This window comes from Odocoileus virginianus, chromosome 3 (assembly GCF_023699985.2).
Source record: "Odocoileus virginianus isolate 20LAN1187 ecotype Illinois chromosome 3, Ovbor_1.2, whole genome shotgun sequence".
Lineage (NCBI taxonomy): Eukaryota > Metazoa > Chordata > Mammalia > Artiodactyla > Cervidae > Odocoileus > Odocoileus virginianus.
In genome coordinates, this window is record NC_069676.1 from 90,367,751 (window position 1) to 90,388,615 (window position 20,865).

At 40.4% G+C, this 20,865-nt stretch overlaps 1 protein-coding gene across 3 annotated transcripts in view; it reads right to left on the reverse strand.

Annotated features, from left to right (window-relative positions):
• The window catches only part of ERAP1 (endoplasmic reticulum aminopeptidase 1), a 132,697-nt gene that overhangs the window by 17,463 nt on the left and 94,369 nt on the right, over window positions 1-20,865 (reverse strand). For all 3 annotated transcript variants that reach the window (XM_070465849.1, XM_020875457.2, XM_070465850.1), the window contains exons 2-8: window positions 13,189-13,726; window positions 11,161-11,299; window positions 8,138-8,272; window positions 5,399-5,519; window positions 4,550-4,704; window positions 4,077-4,190; window positions 2,617-2,748 (exon numbers count right to left, since the gene is read on the reverse strand). In XM_070465849.1, coding sequence (XP_070321950.1) covers window positions 2,617-2,748; window positions 4,077-4,190; window positions 4,550-4,704; window positions 5,399-5,519; window positions 8,138-8,272; window positions 11,161-11,299; window positions 13,189-13,726 — 1,334 coding nt within the window. The remainder of the gene's footprint in view (window positions 1-2,616; window positions 2,749-4,076; window positions 4,191-4,549; window positions 4,705-5,398; window positions 5,520-8,137; window positions 8,273-11,160; window positions 11,300-13,188; window positions 13,727-20,865) is intronic.

Below are 20,865 nucleotides of genomic sequence, written 5' to 3' on the forward strand. Positions count from 1 at the left end.
GAGAATGTCTTAGGTCCCCTCAAGGTAGAGACAGTCTCTCTCTGGTTCTAGGAGATGGTAGGGTCCCTAGATGGGCAGAGCCTGGGTCCTTGAAGGTCTGCATTGAGTGCCTATCCCTGCCAACAGGACAAGGATCTGTGAGATATAATTCATGGAGGTATAATCAATGTACAACATTAGTTTCAGGCATACAATACCTGCATACACTGCACAAGGATCACCGTAATACACCTTGTTAACACCCATCACGACACGGTTACAATTTTTTTCTTGTGAGCAGGACTTCTAAGATTTCCTCTTAGCAACTTTCAAACACACAGTTCAACGCTATTAACTACAGCTCCATGCTGTATGTTATATCCCTATGATGTATTTTATAACTGGAAGTTTTTACCTTTTCACATCTTCACCTGTCCCTAAGCCCCTGGCAACCACCAATCTATGAACTCACTCTTCATGTGTTTTTGCCTTTAGATTTAGCGGCTAAGTGAGGTCATACAGGATTTGTCTGACTTAATTCATTTAGGATAATGCCCTCAAGATTCATCCATGTAGTTACAAGCACCCAGCTTTCCTTTTTCTATGGCTGAATATTCCACCATGGAATGGACACTTATGGAAACATCTATCTGGCCTACTGTAAGGTTGCCAGAAACACGGGGTGCATGTCTCTCTTTTAGCTACTGTTTTTGTTTTCTTTGAATACCTCAAAGTAGAATTGCTGGATATGATATCTCTATTCTGTAATACCTTGTTTTCTATCCTGTTTTCCATGGTGACCAGACCCATTTACATTCCCACCACAGTGCACATGGGTTACCTTTCTCCACATCTTCTCAATACTTGCTATTCATCTTTTTGAGACTAACCATTCTAACAGGTGTGGGGGGATGTCTCATTGTGTTTTGACTTGCATTTTCCCAATGATTAGCGATGTTGAGCACTTTATAATGCACCTATTGGTCATATGTTTGTCTTTGTAAAAGTTTCTATTCGGTTCTTCTGCTTTTAAAATCAGATTTTTTTTACTCAGCCATTACAAAGAATGAAATAATGCCATTTGTAGCAACACAGATGGACCTGGAAATTATATCATACTAACTGAAGTAAATCAAGACAGAGAAAGACAAATGTCATATGATATTGCTTATATGTGGAATTAAAACAAATGATACAAATGAACATATTAATAGACTCACAGAGAACAAACTTATGGTTATCAGGAGGGAAGGGTGGTGGGGAGGGAGAGATTGGGAGTTTGGGATTGACATGCACACAATGCTATATTTAAAATGCCTTTCCATGAAAAGAATTTAAATTAAAAAGTAAAATGCAAAAAAAAAATAAAATCAGATTGTTTTCTTTAGTAATCAAGTTGTATGAGTTTTTCATATATTGTGGATACTAATCCGTTGTCAGACGTATGGTTTCCAAATATTTTCTCCCATTCAGTAGGGAGAAAATTAAGGTACAGAGTGCAAACTTTTCACTTTGTTCTTGTTATGCACATGGTTTTTAATCTCACGTAATTCCACTTGTTGATTTTTGTCTTTGTTGCTTATGCACTTATGCTTTGGGTGTCATACATAAAAAAACAAAAATCACTGCAAAGACACATGTCAAGAAACTTTTTCTATTTTCCATTTAGGAGTTTTATGGTTTCTGATCCTAACATTTAAGTCTTTAATTTATTTCAGGTTAGTTTTTGTGACTCATTTAAAGTGGTGCAGTTTTATTCCCTTTGTATATGGTGTCAGAAGAACTAAATGATCATTTATTTAAGAGACTCCATTTACCATTGTGTATTCTTGGGTCCTTTTTCATAAGTGAACCTTATATTCATGAGTTGATTTCTGGGCTCTGTTCTATTCCATTGATCTATGTGTGTGTTTATATGTCTGTTTTATGTCTGCTTTTATCCACTCTGCACTATTGATGGGAACATGCAAACATGAAATACTTTTCTCTTTGTTACACATAAAGCAGCCAAGCTTTACGATAAATGACACATTCTCTGCCTCGGTGAGGATAATGGAAATGGTTGATAATGGAAGGGAAAGTGGAAAAGCAGAATCCTGATCTCATTAAGGAGCCATGACTTATCTCCAGTCCATATTGCTAAGGGAAATAAATAGAAGCCTGGTATGACCACAATTCTTTCTCCTTCAAAGAGAAGCCAGAAATATGGATTTTTATATAAAATCTCCCAACTATTACATGTTGGCAACAATTTCCAGTTCTTTTATTAAACACATTTTGCTTGACAACTGTTTCTGAAGGCACCCAAAGCTACAAAAGGGCAGGTGCTTTTGCCTGGTACAAAGCTAAAGCCCAATCAAGACCTATTTGTTGAAGGATAAATTAAAAGTTTCTGTAGTCTGTGAATATTCACTTACGACAGTAAAGGATGAAGAGGCAACAGTTTAATCTTTAGGATTTTAAGCCATACTTAAAGTTAGGCCTTAAAACAGTTGACGCCGGGCAGCCTGAGTGAGAAGAGAAAGCCTTCAATCCAGGTCAGTCTTTATGAAGGGAAAATCACCCCACAGCCCCAGCTATAGCCTCTCCACTTCATAAGTTCAGTGTGCATACTGTATCCTTATAATACATTTTTACCTTGTCATAAGAAACTTCATCAAACATCTCCCGAATCTGAGCAGGATTCTCCACGGGTGTGGACACAGGGTGTGAGGAGTTTAATGCATCCACTTCCATTGCATCGAAACACTTACCAAAGAAATAATCTTCCTATTAAGATAGAAAGACAACATCGCCAATGATTCACATTTAGATCAAAAAATATGAAATGAGGCTGGCTTGATGTTGGATAATAGGTTTACACTCCAAATTTCTGATGTGACCTATTATATATCTAAAGAATTTACAAAATTAAATAGAATTATCTGCTAAGGAACAGACAGGAAACAATGATTTTAGATCAATATTGAAAATTTGTTTAAATACTTATCACCTTAGAATAAAGAACATTCCTATTAAAAATAAAAACATTATGCCTACAGCCCAATAGTACCCAAATATGAAACTAAAATATATAATAATTTCAGTATCTCCAGTCTTCATCTATACTATTTTTTGTAAATTAATTAATTTATTTTAATTGGAGGCTAATTACTTTACAGTACTGTAGTGGTTTTAAAGCAAAGAAATTTAGCTTTAACCATGTAGTGAAAGAAAAAGCAATGGAGAACAAATTCCAACTATAATCTAATTAGGGCATATTACACAATAAAACAATAAGCAAACATAATCATCTTTATTCTTAAAGACTATATGGAAACAGGAAAACACTTATTATGATCCACTATACTGTAATCAACCCACTCTAGTACTCTTGCCTGGAAAATCCTATGGATGGAGGAGCCTGGTAAGCTACAGTCCACAGGGTCACAAAGAGGCAGACGCGACTGAGCGACTTCACTTTCACTTTCTTTTCACATATAAGTTGTGTATATAGGAAGATGAAAATGGAAATATGAATATGTACAAATGAAAATTAAAATATGGTAAAGGATTGTTTTTACATAACGTTTCTTTTTAATTATACTGCATTTGATTTTCACAAGTTAAACACATGACTTTTGAAATCATCATGTAGAGATTCCAAAGCATTAAGTTTGTGACCCATGAGTCTAGGTTATTATACAATCAAATGGACAATTATCTCAAAGCTCATTTGATTTGGCAAGGAGGACCCTATTGAAATAATATCAATCTGTACTTAATACTTCTTCAGTGAACAGCTTGAAGGTGGGAAAGTGATACAGAACAGACAAGTTGTCATTATTTCTATTTCTTTGACATTCAGGGAGGACAATTTAGTACTAACTTCATAACTCATAGATTTGGAAATAAGCAACTGAGTTTGGAAATAAGTCTTTGTGAAATATCTTTAAAGTACACTAGCATTCTGGAAACCTGATTCACATTTAAACTCCCAGGGAGGTTATCAATCTTTCTATAAATTCCATAATCAAGCATTGGTAAATATAATATTTTCCAGCAACAGATTAACCTAAAATATATATTAAAAAAAAAAGTAAGTAAATACAACTTACAACTTTCAGTTCTGGATGAGTCACACTGACTGACACGAACTCCATAAACTTGGCAAATCCCTCATTTAGCCAAAGATCATTCCACCATTCCATAGTGACGAGGTTCCCAAACCACTGAAAGGAAAATATTACTCAGGTTATTCATAGATTTCTATGGCAACTGGATTATCTACACGGCCGTAAACGTCAAACATTCAGAAGGAAATATATTCTACATATGTAATGTCAGTATATGAATGTTAACATATTTATAAAGCTAATATTTTTTCAATGTAAAAAGAAAAACTTTTCAATATGTATTTTAAAAACATGGTACCTAATGTTTTAAAGACATAAATTTTCCTCTGGGAGAAAAAGACAAAAGTAAAAATGAATCCATAGAATTCATATGTTGATATGAATAGCCTATGTCCCAGAAGAGCAATAAAAACATAGTTTATACTTTTTTGAAAAGTGTGATTGAGCTCATATACCTGGTGGGCGAGTTCATGAGACACAACCATCGTGATGCCGAGCTTACTTGAGGCGGAAGACTTCTCAGCATCAAACAGTAGAGAAGATTCCCTGTATGTTGTTAGCCCCCAGTTTTCCATTGCACCAGACTGAAAGTCAGGAATCGCGGCGAGATCTTGGGAAGGAAACAAAAAACATCTTATCAGTCTTAACCTACACATGGTCCAAACACACTAACTCTCAGGATGGATGGATGCAGGGATCAAAGAAAAAGTAAGTGACCCACACAGAATCCTGGATTCTGGACTGAAGAACCTCTCACAGTGAAGTAAAAGGGCTCAGGGGCTCATCCAGAGTTACTCTGCTGCTGCGTGACAAAGTTATGCTTGGGTTTCAGACCTCCTGACTTCATTTCTAATTCTCTGACAAGGGGTTTGGGGACTGGACAATCTTAAAAATTGTCTCAATAATGCACTCTAGCTTGGATGCCCAAGACTTTCACACACCTAAAAACTCAAACACATAATAGTTTGAAGAGCTCATGTAAGAAAGAAAAAATGCAGATTTTCTTATGCTGTATCAAGGAATTCATTGAAAAAATGTGAGTACTCTACATTCCTACCAAATGCGTGCCAATCACGGAAAAAAATGCAGCCTTTGTCCTTTGCTATCTGCCCACTGATAGAGTTGTGTTTGTCTTTAAAATCAGAAGGCAAAAGTATCCCCATGCCACATGCCTCAAAAATCTGCTGGGGTTTTAATGACTTGAGAGGCTGCTGAGCTGATGGGGGAAGATGCCAGTTAGGAAGATATAGTCTACTGCTGGGGTCATTAAATGCCAGTTTGTAACATCTGTGCAAAATCTATACCTTGTTTGGGTAACGGATATGGGATGCTGAAATAATCCTCATAAAATTCTAGAAGAGTCACGGCAGCATTCAGTGCATAATCTGCCTGATTTATCTTGTCTGGAACAGCATATACGGAAACCTGGAGAGGAAGACACAAGGAAGTTATCCAAATTCCATCGTGGCTTTTCTAGAAGCCTTACATTAACAGCTTCCTAGTATGGGATACGGTTGCCAGTATATTAAAGATGACAATTGCAGGCTGCTATTTCTTATATTAATGCTGATTGTTCTTGATCAGTCCCCCTACTGAAAACAACAGATGATGGGTAACAAATAAAAAACTGTCTTCCTAAATGTTTACACAAGACAGTGAAAAGGTGAAGACAACTTAGCTTCCCAAACTGAAGTGACAGCAGGACCCTGGGAAGTCAGCAGAAGGTCACTGCAGCCAGCTTTTGCCCTGAGGACACTAGCCCACTACAGATGGACTTGAGCTGAGGTCTTCATGGCACTGAAGAGCTCAATAGGGAAAGGAGACAAAATCCAGAACCTGCTCAAGCTGGGTAGGAGATGTCCCCTGTATAAAGCTAGATCCCAAAGGACCAAGCCCTTACTGGAAGTCTAAACTAGAATCACCAAATTCCTCCAGGAAACTGTAAGGGGGGAAAAATGCCTTATTCAAACCCTGGTGATGTATGAGGAATAGTGAGAGAATCTCCTCAGAGAATTTATAGCTAAAAGCTAAACTTCATGCTGTCTAACAGCTGAACTCACAATAAAACCAGGTGGTCCAAAACCCTGAAGCCAATAATGTAAAGTGATTCCCAAGGCTGCAAAGTCTCCGGGTCACTTGACAGGAGCAAAATACAACTTCTCTCTGGAAAAATTCGCCTTCAACTCAGGTAAGAAAAGCTCAGAGACACAATTCACAGTACACAGCATAAAGGAACAAGACACGAACGAGTGCCAGGAGAAACAACAAATCACAGGACCAGCCTTCATATATGAACCAGAACAAGACTCCATATATGACAACATCTAGACATGATATAAAGGGTGAGTTTAATGTGTTAAAGAAAGAAAATGACTAAAATTATTGGCACACAAAAGGGGTCTGGGACCCAATTCCAATGTAGATATATGTGAGAGGGGGCGGTTCCCTCACACCTCCAAGGAACATTCCAACACCAGCTGGGTATCCCACAATTCAGTTCCATGCTGACACTCCTGGTGTGAGAACATCATTCTACAGGATTCGGTCTTACAAGCCTGCTCCCTAACCTGATTTCAGATGCCAATCAAAAGTGCAAGTTATCACCCATGCTTCTGACTTAGCAGCAATTGGGTGGAGGTTCCCAACCCCCTTCTTGAGTTTAATTTGCTAGAGCAGCTCACAGAACTCAAGAGTAACATTTTACTCTACAAGATTCACAGTCCATTATAAACAAACATAACTCAGGAATGAACAGCCACCCTGGGAGAGGTGCCGTAGGATGAGATACGGAAAAAGGGAATGTAACGACCATGGCCTCTCCTACCAAACCACGTTCCCTACACCTCCACTGGTTCACCAACCCGGAAGCTCCCAGGAGCCACCCTTTGAGTTTTCATGGAGTTTTCACAACATAGGCATAAATAATTGACCCTTGGTGATGAAACTCAGTCTCCAGTCCCAACTCTCCCATCACATCGTTGGTTCCCAGTCAACCAGCCTTAGTTAGGTTACCTAGGAAATTTTTATTAACAAAACAAGAGATAATACTTATGGTTCTCAACACATAGGACATTCTAAGAGTTTTAGTGGCTCTGAGCTTAATCAAGGATGAAGACCAAATACATATTTCTTATTATGAATTACAAAATCACAGTATGAAAGACACATAGAAATAACCATTCAAAAAGGACTCGTTGAAGTGGGCAAGTCAGTGAGTGGGTGTTTTTGCTGTTAATTTCACTGCTGAACTTAGATTGCTTCCTACAGCCAAGCCCCAAGCATGAACTTCAAATCCCCAGGTAAGCAGAGATATCTCTACAAGGATAAGACCATCCTAATTTAGTCAGGGCCTTATTCAGGCCCTACAGAAGACAAGGTAATTCACGAGAGAAACCCTAACTATCCCAGGCCTCAGTTAAAACTAGCACAAATAAATGAGGTCATTTTAAATAAGATGTCCCCTGCCTCCTCTTTGAAAATCTTATTTGCATTTAGAGCTGCAGTGTACAGTTGTGTAGGCTGTTGACTATACAGTGATACCCACCCAGCGGCAAGAACTCCTTGAAACAAGACCTCTTCCCCTGACACTCCAGTATTCCCTGGCCCAAATGCTCTCCCCAGAGCCATTTAATACTCCAAGCTGTCTTCTCTTACTTCCTTCCCATGGCTAGAAATCCCCGGCTCGGACAGTCAGTGACATTCACTTCCAAACTGCAGAAAGTTATAGAAAAAAGAAGAAACTGCTGCAGGATCTAACCCCACTTACACATTGTACAGAATGTAAGCTCATCTCCAAAGGTAGCAGAAAGCCAGTTAATGGTGGAGCCAGCACCATGACCCAGGCCGGGCCATGTCTCCCCACGTGGTTCTGCTAGTAGAACCCCGCTGTAAACACGAGCATCTGTGGCAACGGGACGGCCCACCAACAGGTTTGTCTGAGAACAAGGGGCGTTTCCAGGATGTGGGACTTCCAGTTATAAAACCAGGACCGTCCCAGGCAGACCAGGCAAGCAGGTCACCCTATGTGACAATCATAGGTTCACCTTGACTCCGCTCTTGGTCATCTTGCTGACAGACTTAAAATCTGAAACAATGAAGGCCACCAGGTACGTGCTCATCTTCACGGTGACGTCAAAGTGGTCTTCTACGAGTCCTCCAGCCACAGTCACAGATTTAACCTAAAATCAGAATAACTGAGATCATCAAATAATCCAACTACCCAAGACACTGACAACATTTTATAGAGAAATAGTCCTGAGTCTCAGACATACTGAAAGTATATGACATGACATGTGTATAGTTATTTAAGAGTATCTCTTTCAGAGACTTCCCTGGTGGACCAGTGGTTGGGGCTCTGCCTTCCAGTATAGGGAATGTGAGTTTAATCCCTGGTTGGGAAGGTAAGATCCCACAAGTCTCACAACCAAGAACCAAAACATAAAACGGGAGCAATATTGTAACAAAATCAATAAAGACTTTTCAAAAAAGATATCTCTTTCTTAAGTAATTTAGATAGGAAAGCCAAACCATTCTTCTCCATTTTTTATTGATATAATTCATATACCATAAAATTCACTGTTTTAAAGTACACAATTCAGTGGGTTTTTTTAAATTATATTCACAGTTACATAACCATCACCACTTAAATCTCTTCTAAATAAGCTGGACGATTACAAACTGACTCATATTGGCACATGAGGATTGGTAATGTGGCTGGGAAAAAGCAAAACTGAGACTGCTGATTTTGCCAAGATGTAGCCCACAAAATACAAGGTGCGAAAATAATCTGGAAATGCAGTGTCTAACTGGGTGCATGTGTCACCATGGATAACCTAAAAGAGCTTCTAGTTTCTTAAACAATTCAAAGAAACCCATGCCTGGGCCTGACCTGCAAAGTCTCCTCCAGACTCTGATCTGCTTCACTGAAGTCAGGTTTTGCAGTATAATCAGGGAACAGCCTTGCAGAGTGGGGTTGGGGCTGCACAGATACAGTCTAAGAGGTCAGCTTCCCAAGAAGAAAGCCTACTACCTCAGCCAACAGAAAGCAGTGTGCAGGATCTTGGAGGAAAGACCAGTCGAAACTAGTCTGAGAACATCCACATTAACGATGCATTTTTCCTGTAATCCAATTTCCACCTCTATTTCTGTACCCTTGTCCTTTATGACACCCACCAGCCACAAGCTACGGTTGCCTGCTGGTCAGCCTTTGGGCATTCACACCCTGACTCCGACAGTCAACCTAGGTTTATTCTTGAAGGATCCCAAATTACCTTTCTTTTTAAAATGTCTTCAGCTTACCCCTGACAAAAATTTCTGTTCTTGAAGTTGTGCTCATTTTTAGGAAAGTAAGCTAATTAAACAAATTCAATTTTAGATGTGATTAACTCCAAAGGTGTATTTTTCTTCTCTAGCCTCCGAAAAGATCCTTTTGAGATCCCGCTGTCCTTCCCCTCAACCCCATGTCTGCAGCTTAAGTTCAGGCACCTCTGTTAAGATTTCTGCCAAGAGGAGGGATGGCCCATCCAAGAGCAAGATTACACTAGAGATTTTCTGATCCTCAGCAAGAGGGTCCCCGACATTCATGGATTTGGACTCTAGCATCTTTGTAGAGTCTCTGGGCTTTGGCCTTCCCCCTGCAAACCTTTAAAACCTCTACCAGTCTTGTTTAGTGGGTCAGTATGTCCCTCACCTCCAAACCATCCCTGTTCCTTTATTCTTCTTAAGCTGTAATTCTCTAATTAGAGAAGTCACTCCCACCCCAGGCAGTAGTACCATAATATTCGGGGAGGGAACTATAATTTGAAAAAGCATTTTCTCTATCTCAAATTTATATTAGGAAAACGGCATAACTGTTTCTTATCTTTCTATATACAAGTGTGTTAGGGAAAGAGACAAGAGTTCTTGGCTGGTAAGGATTCACAAAAGTCTGCCTTTTAGACAGGCTTCTGGTGTGGAATGTCAGAATCTCTCTTAGGGGGTCCTTGAGGGATTCGGTGAGCAATATAGAGTTCTAAAGGTTGGGTAATACTAGAGGTTGGTTCATGGCTCTCTGAGTCCCTTCATGTGAAGACACTGCCTCCCCTGGCCAGCATAGGGATGCAGTACGACACCGTTTCGGACTCTGGGCAAAGCCTATTCCAGCCTGAGTCTCATCCACAGTGAACTTCTCTAAACAAAGGATGTATGAGCTTCAGTAGTTGGTATGTATCAATGGCTGGGCTTCTGTAAGACAGCTCAGCTTCTGTTTTTCCAGTGCTACCAGAATCATAGGGTAATGGACCTCATTGAGTAATTTTATTCATTTGGCACAGTCATCTTCTCCTTTCCGCTTTTAAAAATCAGAGGGGCTTCAGCCTAACAGATGCAAACTATTATATTTGGAATAAACAACAAGGTCCTATTTTATAGTACAGGGAACTATATTCAATATCCTGTAATAAACCATAATGGAAAACAAAAAAGTAGAATAAAAAAATAAAACTCAGAGGGAACACTGTCCACATCTGCTCTGGAACTGGAAAATAATGACTTCTTTAAAGGCAACTTGAGGTAGCTACCTTCACGACCATTATATTCTTAAAAGATTACTTTTTTATTTTCCATCTGCTCAACTTCATGCCAGTTATTTTTAATATAAATTGTATAGCTAATATTAGTAATACAGTATACAGAAATTATAGGAAATAACTAAATCATAGGAATATGACCTTATTTGACAGAGCATTTCCTTTAAAAGTCCTCCTAAAAGAGCATATAAGAAAAGAGCTTTATGAAAGGTACTCTCACTTGAACCTGACCTGAATTTCCTATATGGTTTCTCTCTTGTCGACATGGATGACCTGCAGTGTCACTCTTACCTAAATTTTGCATGCTTTTAGGGATAATTTTTTTTTTCTTTAACCATAAATAAATTGCTGCTTGAACCAAAAGCATAGGTTGGAAGTGAAAAAGAAAAAGTTAGCTATCTGTCAGGCAATAAAACAAACAATACAGGTAGCCTGAATGTTAACTGTCAATGGGGTGATACAAACCACAGGGAATCAGTAGATATGCAATTTAGACTCACCAATGGCATATTGGAGATGGCGAGGTGTCTTGGTTCCCTTATGATCTTGATTGAAAAACTCGCCTTGAAAGCAGGTTCATCAAAGCAGGGAAACGCCATTCTGGCTGCAGTCGGTTCAAACTGTGTTGATGCAAGTACCCTAAAGTTCCAGCAAGGGAAATAAAAACGCAGCATGAAGCACCAGGGACTGTAAGTTAGGTGTATGATCAGGTCTTAATTCCTAAATTTATCACAATCCTGATGAATCTCACTACCAAAAAATCTCTTATATGACAAAAGCCATCATAAACTAAAAGACAAATAAAAAGAACAGGGAAAATTGATCAAAAGGTATTTAACAAAGTGTTAATATAACCTGAACAAATAATGAGCTCTTAAAAATTAGTAAGAATTCACCCAGCAACCAAGATGAATAGCAGGCAGAGGTCATAAACAGGCAACTCACAAAAGAAGAACCTACAAGTAGTCAATAAACACATCAAAAGCTGCACAGCTTCATTAATAATCAATGTAACAAATTAAAGGGGGAAATCTGTTGGAATTTTGGCTCTAAAAGGATTGCCACTACACAGTATTAGTGAGAAATATGGCAAGGCATATCAAAAGTTTGTTGACCCTCTGATTTAGCAATTTTACTTCTAGGCATTTATTCTAAAGAAATTATTTTAAAGTATTGCTTGTCCAAGTATTGCTAATGCTAAAAAGTTGGAAACAACCTAATTTCCATCCATAGGGGGATTAGTTAAATAAATGAACACAGAAACATGCATTTTAATAAAGTTGTTAAAATGATGTAAAGTGACAGTCATCATGTAAAATACATATCAACATATATTTTTAATAAAAAAGCTCCCTCATGAAACATAAAACACAGCATAGTTCCATTTACATTAAATGACATGTATGTATATCCAGAAAAGAGTCTAAAGAATGTTCCCCTAAAACAGAAGCAGTAGTTATCTCTAGGGGTTATAATGGGGATACATTTTATCTTTTCAAAAATTCTTTTCTGTAGCATTTGACTTTTTTTAACCTCAAAAAATAATATGGAATCAGAGAAGTAAGTATAAGCTACTAACAAAATTTGATTTTAAAATTCAGCATAAAATCTCCCAAAAATATATTGTGTTTTTAAAAACAGAACTAAAACCAGGCAGGAGAGGATCCCTAAAAAGGTTTTAACTGAGACAAAAATATTTCCTCTAATAGTCTGTTACAGGTTGAATTGAGTCTTTCCAAAAGATATTTTGAAGTCTTATTATCTAATATCAGTGAGACTTTATTTAGAAATAGAGTCTTTACAGATGTAGCCAAGTTCAGATAAGGCCATCAGGTAAAGCCCTAGTCCAATATAACTGGTATCCTTAAAACAAGAGGGAAATTTGGAGAATGACCATGTGACAGGCAGGCAGAGACCAGACTAATGTAGCTGCAGGTCAAGGAATGTCAAAGATTGATGGCACCACAAGCTAGGAAGAGGCAAAGAACCAGGCTATTCAGAGACCTAGAGAGCGCAGGCCTCCTGACACCTTGTTCTCAGACTTCTAGCCTCCAGAACTGTGAGATATTAAATTTCTACTGTTTTAAGTCACGCAGTTTATGTACTTTGTTAAAGCAGCCCTTGGAAACTGGTCCTTAGGCCAAGAGAATTTAAAATATTTATTCTATCCCAGAAGTCTAATTAAATAAACAAATAGGTATTTACTCTGATAGACCTGGAGGAAAGAAAATTGGTTCAAACAGAATGAAAAATGAGATTAAAAAAAAAAAAGGAAAAGACTATAAGCCATTTTTAAATATGCAAAGACATACAAAGCAAAACCAAAGAGAGAATTCAACCATCAAGGGAGTTTTAAAGGACAAGCCACCTGAAATAATAATTTAAAAAATAATAATTTAATAAATAATTTAATAATTTATTAAATTATTATTTTATTTAAATTTTATTTGCTTTATTTATTTAAATAAATAAATAATTTAAGTGGGTAGCACTTGAATCTTAAAAAAAAAAAAAAAGACAAAAATTACCTCACTTCCCCTTCCTTGGTTCTGTAGGTACTTTTATAAAATCCATGGAAACTCCCAGAAAGATTGCCAGCGTAGTCGATGACAATGGTGTATGGGTGGCCGACAACCAGCGGCTTGGAAGCCAGAAGCGCAATTTGCTCCTGAGGTGGGTTTTCCAGGACTCTCAGCAGTTCTTCAGCCTGCATCTGGCCACCTCCCTTCCTCAGGGCGGCCTTGGATATTTGCAGGTGGTGACTGTGCAGGATGATGGTACTGGTGGGCTTGCTGGCTGTGATTTCTATCTGTGTGGTTCCCCCGAAAGTCAGAGTGGTGAGGTTTGCATGAATCATGAGATCGTAGTGAGCTGGGATGATGTGCTCTGGAAGTCGCATTTTATTCCAAGGAAACGGTGCCCCGTTGCTAGAAGAAGATGTCGGTTCCCTGCTCTGACATGAGGATGGAGTTGCCACCATTAAGAGAATCAACAATGACAAAAGCAGTAAGGGCCTGGTTGAAAATGGCCATTTGATGGATGGAGATATCATCTTGCTTGAAATGGCTAGAGGCACAAATGTACAGAAGAAAAAAAATCACTAAAATATTATCGAGAGAGCATGATTTCAGAATGCATCCACCCAGAATTAACAGATATAGATACAAACTTAAAAAAATACTATGTCTTTCCCTGAAAGTAAAATTATCTTTCCTATGTTAATGAGTCACAAGAAGAAAGAAGTTTATGGTTAGCAACAATTATTAACATCTACTAAAAAGCATCATTTAACTTTCAAAGTTTAAATTAACTCTGTCAGTCAGGATCCTCCATTGAAAGCAAGAACAAGCTCTGGCTGAAGATCCTTAAATGGATCACAGAGGTGACGGGTCATTTGAGAAACCAGGCTCATAAAACAAGCAAAGATAGGCAACGAGAACTGTATCAGACAAATATGTGATTAGATGACCACTCCCCGCCCACACTAGACCTTAGAGGAAGCCACCCCAATGTGCAGAGATCAGATGCTGACACCTATGCAGTCATCAAAGGAGGAGGTCTCTACCACCCTGCAACTTTTTGTTGTTTCAGCAAAAGTGAGGTGTCGGCACCAGGCAGGGAGATACACAAGGCAGGAATCTGGCCTTACTGCTGCGTGGTGGGAGAAAGGCCCTGCTCCCCACTAAGCTGACAAAGCAGAGAGTTCTTAAAACACAAGAAGTAAAGGACGGACATATATGCTCAGTAGCAAGGGGGAGGGGGAAGGCAAGTATTTGCAACAGTAAGCCTTCATAATATAATCAATCTGATTTCGGTATTGATTATCTGGTGATGTCCATGTGTAGAGTCGTCGCCTGTGTTGCTGGAAGAGGGTGTTCGCTATTTTCTTGGCAAAATTCTGTTAGCCTTTGACCTGCTTTGTTTGGTACTCCAAGGCCAAATCTGCCTGTTGCTCCAGGTATCTCTTTACTTCCTACTTTTGCATTCCAGCCCCCTATAATGAAAAGGACATCTTTTTTGGGTGTTAGTTCTAGAAGGTCTTGTAGGTCTTCGTAGAAGTGTTCAACTTCAGCTTCTTCAGTGTTACTGATTGGGGCATGGACTTGGATTATTGTGATATGGAATGGTTTGCCTTGGAAATGAACAGAGATCATTCTGTCATTTTTAAGATTGCATCCAAGTGCTGCATTTCAGACTCTTTTGTTCACTATGAGGGCTATTCCATTTCTTCTAAGGGATTCCTGCCCACAGTAGTAGATATAATGGTCATCTGAGTTAAATCCACCCATTCCAGTCTGTTTTAGTTCACTGATTCCTAAAATGTCAGTGTTCACTCTTGCCACCTCCTGTTTGACCACTTCCAATTTATCTTGATTCATGGACCTAACATTCCAAGTTCCAATGCAATATTGCTCTTTACAGCATCGGACCTTACTTTCATCACCAGTCACATTCACAACTGGATGTTGTTTTCGCTTTGGCTCCATCTCTTCAATCTTTCTGGAGTTATTTCTCTACCAATCTCCAGTAGCATATTGGGCACCTACCAACCGGGGGAGTTCATCTTTCAGTGTCCTATCTTTTTGCCTTTTCATACTGTAAATGGGGTTCTCAAGGCAAGAATACTCAAGTGGTTTGCCATTCCCTTCTCCAGTGGACCACGTTTTGTCAGAACGCTCCACCATGATCCATCCATCTTGGGTGGCCCTACACATGGCATGGCTCATAGTTTCACTGAGTTAGACAAGGCTGTGGTCCATGTGGTCAGATTGGTTAGTTTTCTGTGATTGTGGTTTTCAGTCTGTCTGCCCTCTGATGGAGAAGGATAAGAGGCTTATGGAACCTTCCTGATGGGAGAGACTGACTGAGGGGAAACTGGGTCTTGTTCTTATGGGTGGGGCCATGCTCACTAAATCTTTAATCCAATTTTCTGTTAATGGATGGGGAAGCCCTATACAGTCAGCAAAAACGAGACTGGGAATGTGAAGTCAAGTGGGCCTTGGGAAGCATCACTATGAACAAAGCTGGTGGAGGGAATGGAATTCCAGCTGAGCTATTTCAAATCCTAAAAGATGATGCCATGACAGTGCCACACTCAATATGCCAGCAAATTTGAAAAACTCAGCAGTGGCCACAGGACTGGAAAAGGTCAGTTTTCATTTCAATCCCTAAGAAAGGCAATGCCAAAGAATGTTCAAACTACCACACAACTGCACTCATCCCACACACTAGCAAAGTAATGCTCAAATTCTCCAAGCTAGGCTTCAACAGTACGTGAACCATGAACTTCCAGATGTTCAAGCTGGATTTAGAAAAGGCAGAGGAACCAGAAATCAAATTGCCAGTATCCGCTGGATCATAGAAAAAGCAAGAGAGTTCCAGAAAAACATCTACTTACTTCTGCTTTATTGACTACACCAAAGCCTTTGACTGTGTGGATCACAACAGACTGTGGAAAATTCTTCAAGAGATGGGAATACCAGACCACCATACCTGCCTCCTGAGAAATCTGTATGCAGGTCAGAAGCAACAGTTATAACTGGACATGGAACAATGAACTGGTTCCAAATTGGGAAAGGAGTACATCAAGGCTGTATACTGTCACCTTGCTTATTTAACTTATATTCAAAGTACATCATGAGAAACGCTGGGCTGGAAGAAGCACAAGCTGGCTTGGAGAAATATCAATAACCTCAGATATGCAGATGATGCCACCCTTATGGCAGAAAGTGGAGAAAAACTAAAGAGCCTCTTGATGAAAGTGAAAGAGAGAGTGAAAAAGTTGGCTTAAAGCTCAACATTCCGAAAACTAAGATCATGGCATCCAGTCCCATCACTTTGTGGCAAATAGATGGGGAAACAGTGGAAACCATGGCTGACTTTATTTTTGGGGGCTCCAAAATCACTGCAGAGGTTGACTGCAGCCATGAAATTAAAAGACACTTGTTCGTTGGAAGAAAAGTTATGACCAACTTAGACAGCATATTAAAAAGCAGAGACATTACTTTGCCAGCAAATTTCTGTCTAGTCAAAGCTATGGTTTTTCCAGTAGTCAGGTATGAATGTTAGAGTTGGACTATAAAGAATGCTGAGCACTGGAGAATTGATGCTTTTGAACTGTGGTGTTGGAGAAGACCCTTGAGAGTCTCTTGGACTGCAAGAAAGTCCAACCAGTACATCCTAAAGGAAATCACTCCTGAATGTTCATTGGAAGGACTGATGTTGAAGCTGAAACTCCAATACTTTGGCCATCTGATGCAAAGAACTGACTCACTAGAAAAGACCCTGATGCTGGGAGGGATTGAGGGCCGGAGGAGAAGGGGACGACATAGGACAACATGGTTGGATGGCATCACTGACTTGATGGTCATGAGTTTGAGTAAACTCTAAGAGTTGGTGATGGACAGGGAGGCCTGGTGTGCTGCAGTCCATGGGGTCACCAAGAGTTGAACACAACTGAGTGACTGAACTGAACTGAAACCTTAATAATACTGGCGTCTTTGTCCAATCATCCTGCCACAAGCTGATTTAATATCTACTTAGCCAGGAATGACTTAAAGAAGTTTAGAGTGACTTTCATGAAAGTTTGTTACAATCAATCTCCTGGATTCTCCCTTACCACCTATCCAACAAATAAGTGATGCACGCTTGCACCTATAATGCCATGTGCCAAGTACTGTGTGCTATATAAGAATACACAAGACACAAATCCCATAATCAGGAACTTCAAAGTCTGGAAGAGCAGAAAAGTTTTCTACCAAAGAATAAGACACAACAGGGAATGTGTGGAGTGCTTTAAGAATCACAATAAAAGGGAGTGCCGAGGGAGAATGGAACATTTCAAAAGGGAGAGAGTGCCTCTGGCTGCAGAGTGATGCTGAGATGCCTTCAAGCAGCAGCAGCACTGAGGGTGATCTGGAAGGACAGGTGGGGTTGGGAAGTGAAGGAAAGGGTCAGCAGCACCGCAGGAGGAACAAAAGCCAGAGCACCACAGGAGACAGGAAAGGGTTGTCCGGGCGGTCGGTGTGGACAGAAGGAAACCCCAGAACTGGCCGGAGAATGATTACCCACTAGACAAGGAAGTGAGGGACTCCAAGATTACACTCAAAGCATGCCTGGAGTCATGCTACAGAGCATATTTTGCACTGTCAAGTCCAAGGGACATAAAAGGAATGAGACTTTTAAGGGAGTTGGCAAATCATGTCCAGAGAACCAAGCAGACCAGTCTCTCTTAGACAAGGTTGCCTGACAGCAGTTTGCCAGGAGGAGCCCCAGTCAGGCGAACTCAGGTTACTGAAATGATGGTGGTACACTGGATGTTTCCTCTATGTCAGTGGTTCCCATCTTTAGCTGCCTGTTAATGTCATAGGCAGCTCTTAAAATGTCCTAGAAGCTCTTAAAATAATGACAAGCCTAGATCCCTAGGTCAGTTCAATTCAGTTGCTCAGTCGTGTCTGACTATTTGCCACCCCATGGACTGCAGCACGCCAGTCCTCCCTGTCCATCACCAACTCCCAGAGCTTACTCAAACTCATGTCCACTGTGTGGGAGACGCCATCCAACCATCTCATCCTCTGTCATCCCCTTCTCCTCCCACCTTCAATCTTTCCCAGCATCAGGGACTTTTCCAATGAGTCAGTTCTTTGCATCAGGTGGCCAAAGTATTGGAGTTTCAGCTTCAGCATCAGTCCTTCCAATGAATATTCAGGACTGATTTCCTTTAGGATGGACTGGTTGGACCTCCTTGCAGTCCAAGAGATTCTCAAGGGTCTTCTCCAACATCACAGTTCAAAAGTACCTAGGTCACAGGATCATAATTTTTTCAAACTTCCCAGAAATTCTACTGAAGAGTCAGATTGAGGAAACTCCTAGATAATCCTGGCAAAACAATAATCTTATCCCTGGATCCTTACACTGGGGACACTGCTTCAAGGGCATAACTGATGTGATATTTCCACCCCTCACTCCCCATCCTGATTCCTTCCCAAACACACAGCTACTCATACTGACCTCCTGCTTCCCTCCACGGAGCAGACCTGCAGGCTAAACAGAAAGAATGCCAATACTGTACAGAGTCAACCATGGAGGCACCGTAATCGCAATTCAAAAGGCACCACCCAGATGAGCCAGGAAAGAAACGTGAACAGGAAGAACAGGTTCTTTTTGTTTTTGTGTTTCTTGGCTTTTTCATTTGTTCACTGTTTTCTGGGGACCAAGCAAAGGATGCCTCCAGCCATGGAGGACTGGCACAATTTGGAAGAGGAGAATAAAACTTGAACACTAGGATAGCAGAGCATTCCTGCCCCACATCCTCAGGCAGAATCCCAGGGCAGGGGAAGAATGATGGATCTCCCTTGAAGTTGCAGCGGCCAGAGGTAAAGGGAACTCACGTGATGCTTCCATTTGGAAGCTCTGATGGCAGCAGCTCAGTGGATGTGGCCCCTTCCCCAAGATGGTAGAGAGCACAACAAAGGTGGCAGGTTCAGGCATGAGGGGACTCTGGGAGCCCCTGCGGGATCTCCAACAGCCCAGCAAGAGATCTAAAAATTCCAAGCAGTCCTGAGCTGACAGCAGCCTCTAATAGGTTTCTGACTTTGGTAGAACTTCAAAAGCAGACCCAGGATTGATTCCTGGGTCAGGAAGATCCCATAGAGAAGGAAGGGGCAACCCACTCCAAGATTCTTGCCTGGAGAATCCCATGGACAGAGGAGCCTGATGGCCTACAGTCTGTGGGGTCACTAAAGATGTAGACTCAACTTTATGACTAAACCACCACCATCTGAGCTGACAGCAAGGCCGACGGGCTGCTGATGGGGTTAGCAGCAAAGGCCTTGTAGCTTTGGGTCCAAGAGAGAAGGGGGCCAAAGAGATCATGGCTGGGTCTCAGGAAGGATGCAGTTTCAGGAAACTAAAATGGGACGTGAGATACAGACAGCATAAATGTTGCAATTCATATGTATTGCCATATTAACTATGTACATACACACATACAGTTATACATATGCATATATATGTATGTGTGTGTGTGTATATATATGTGTGTGTGTGTATATATATATATATATATATATATATATATAGTTAACAGTCAGAAGAGAAAATCTGGCTTATGAGTTCTTGCTCTGCCACTTACTCTGACCTTGGATATGCTCTTTAATTTCAGCTTTATTTTCTTCATGGATAAAATGAGATAACATCCCCTCACAGGATTGTAGTGAAAATAAGAAAGGTAAAATATTTTCAATCACTCATTGCACAGATATTTATTGGGGGCCTATTATGTGCAAATATGCAGATGACACCACCCTTATGGCAGAAAGTGAAGAGGAACTAAAAAGCCTCTTGATGAAAGTGAAAGAGGAGAGTGAAAAAGTTGGCTTAAAGCTCAACATTCAGAAAACTAAGATCATGGCATCCAGTCCCATCACCTCATGGCAAATAGATGGGGAAACAGTGGAAACAGTGGCAGATTTTATTTTGGGGGGCTCCAAAATCACTGCAGATGGTGATTGCAGCCATGAAAAGATGCTTACTCCTTGGAAGGAAAGTTATGACCAACCTAGACAGCATATTAAAAAGCAGAGACCAAAAAAAACAACAACAAAAAAAAGCAGAGACCTTACTTTGTCAACAAAGGTCCATCTGGTCAAGGCTATGGTTTTTCCAGTGGTCATGTATGAATGTGAGAGTTGGACTATAAAGAAAGCTGAGTGCCAAAGAATTGATGCTTTTGAACTGTGGTATTGGAGGAGACTCTTGAGAGCCCCTTGGACTGTAAGGAGATCCAACCAGTCCATCCTAAAGGAGATCAGTCCTGGGTGTTCATTGGAAGGACTGATGCTGAAGCTAAAACTCCAATATTTTGTCCACCTGATGTGAAGAGCTGACTCATTGGAAAAGAGCCTGATGCTGGGAAAGATTGAGGGCAGGAGGAGAAGGGGATGAGAGGATGAGATGGTTGGATGGCATCACCGACTCAATGGACATGGGTTTGGGTGGACTCCGGGAGTTGGCGATGGACAGGGAGGCCTGGTGTGCTGTGGTTCATGGGATCGCAAAGGGTCGGACACGACTGAACAACTGAACTGATTATGTGCAATGACTTTGCCAGGCAAGGCAAGAAAGCACAGGTCTCTGACCTCAAAGAGCATATAGTGGGGGTGGGGTGGACTTTTTAAAAATCTACACAAATAGATACACACATA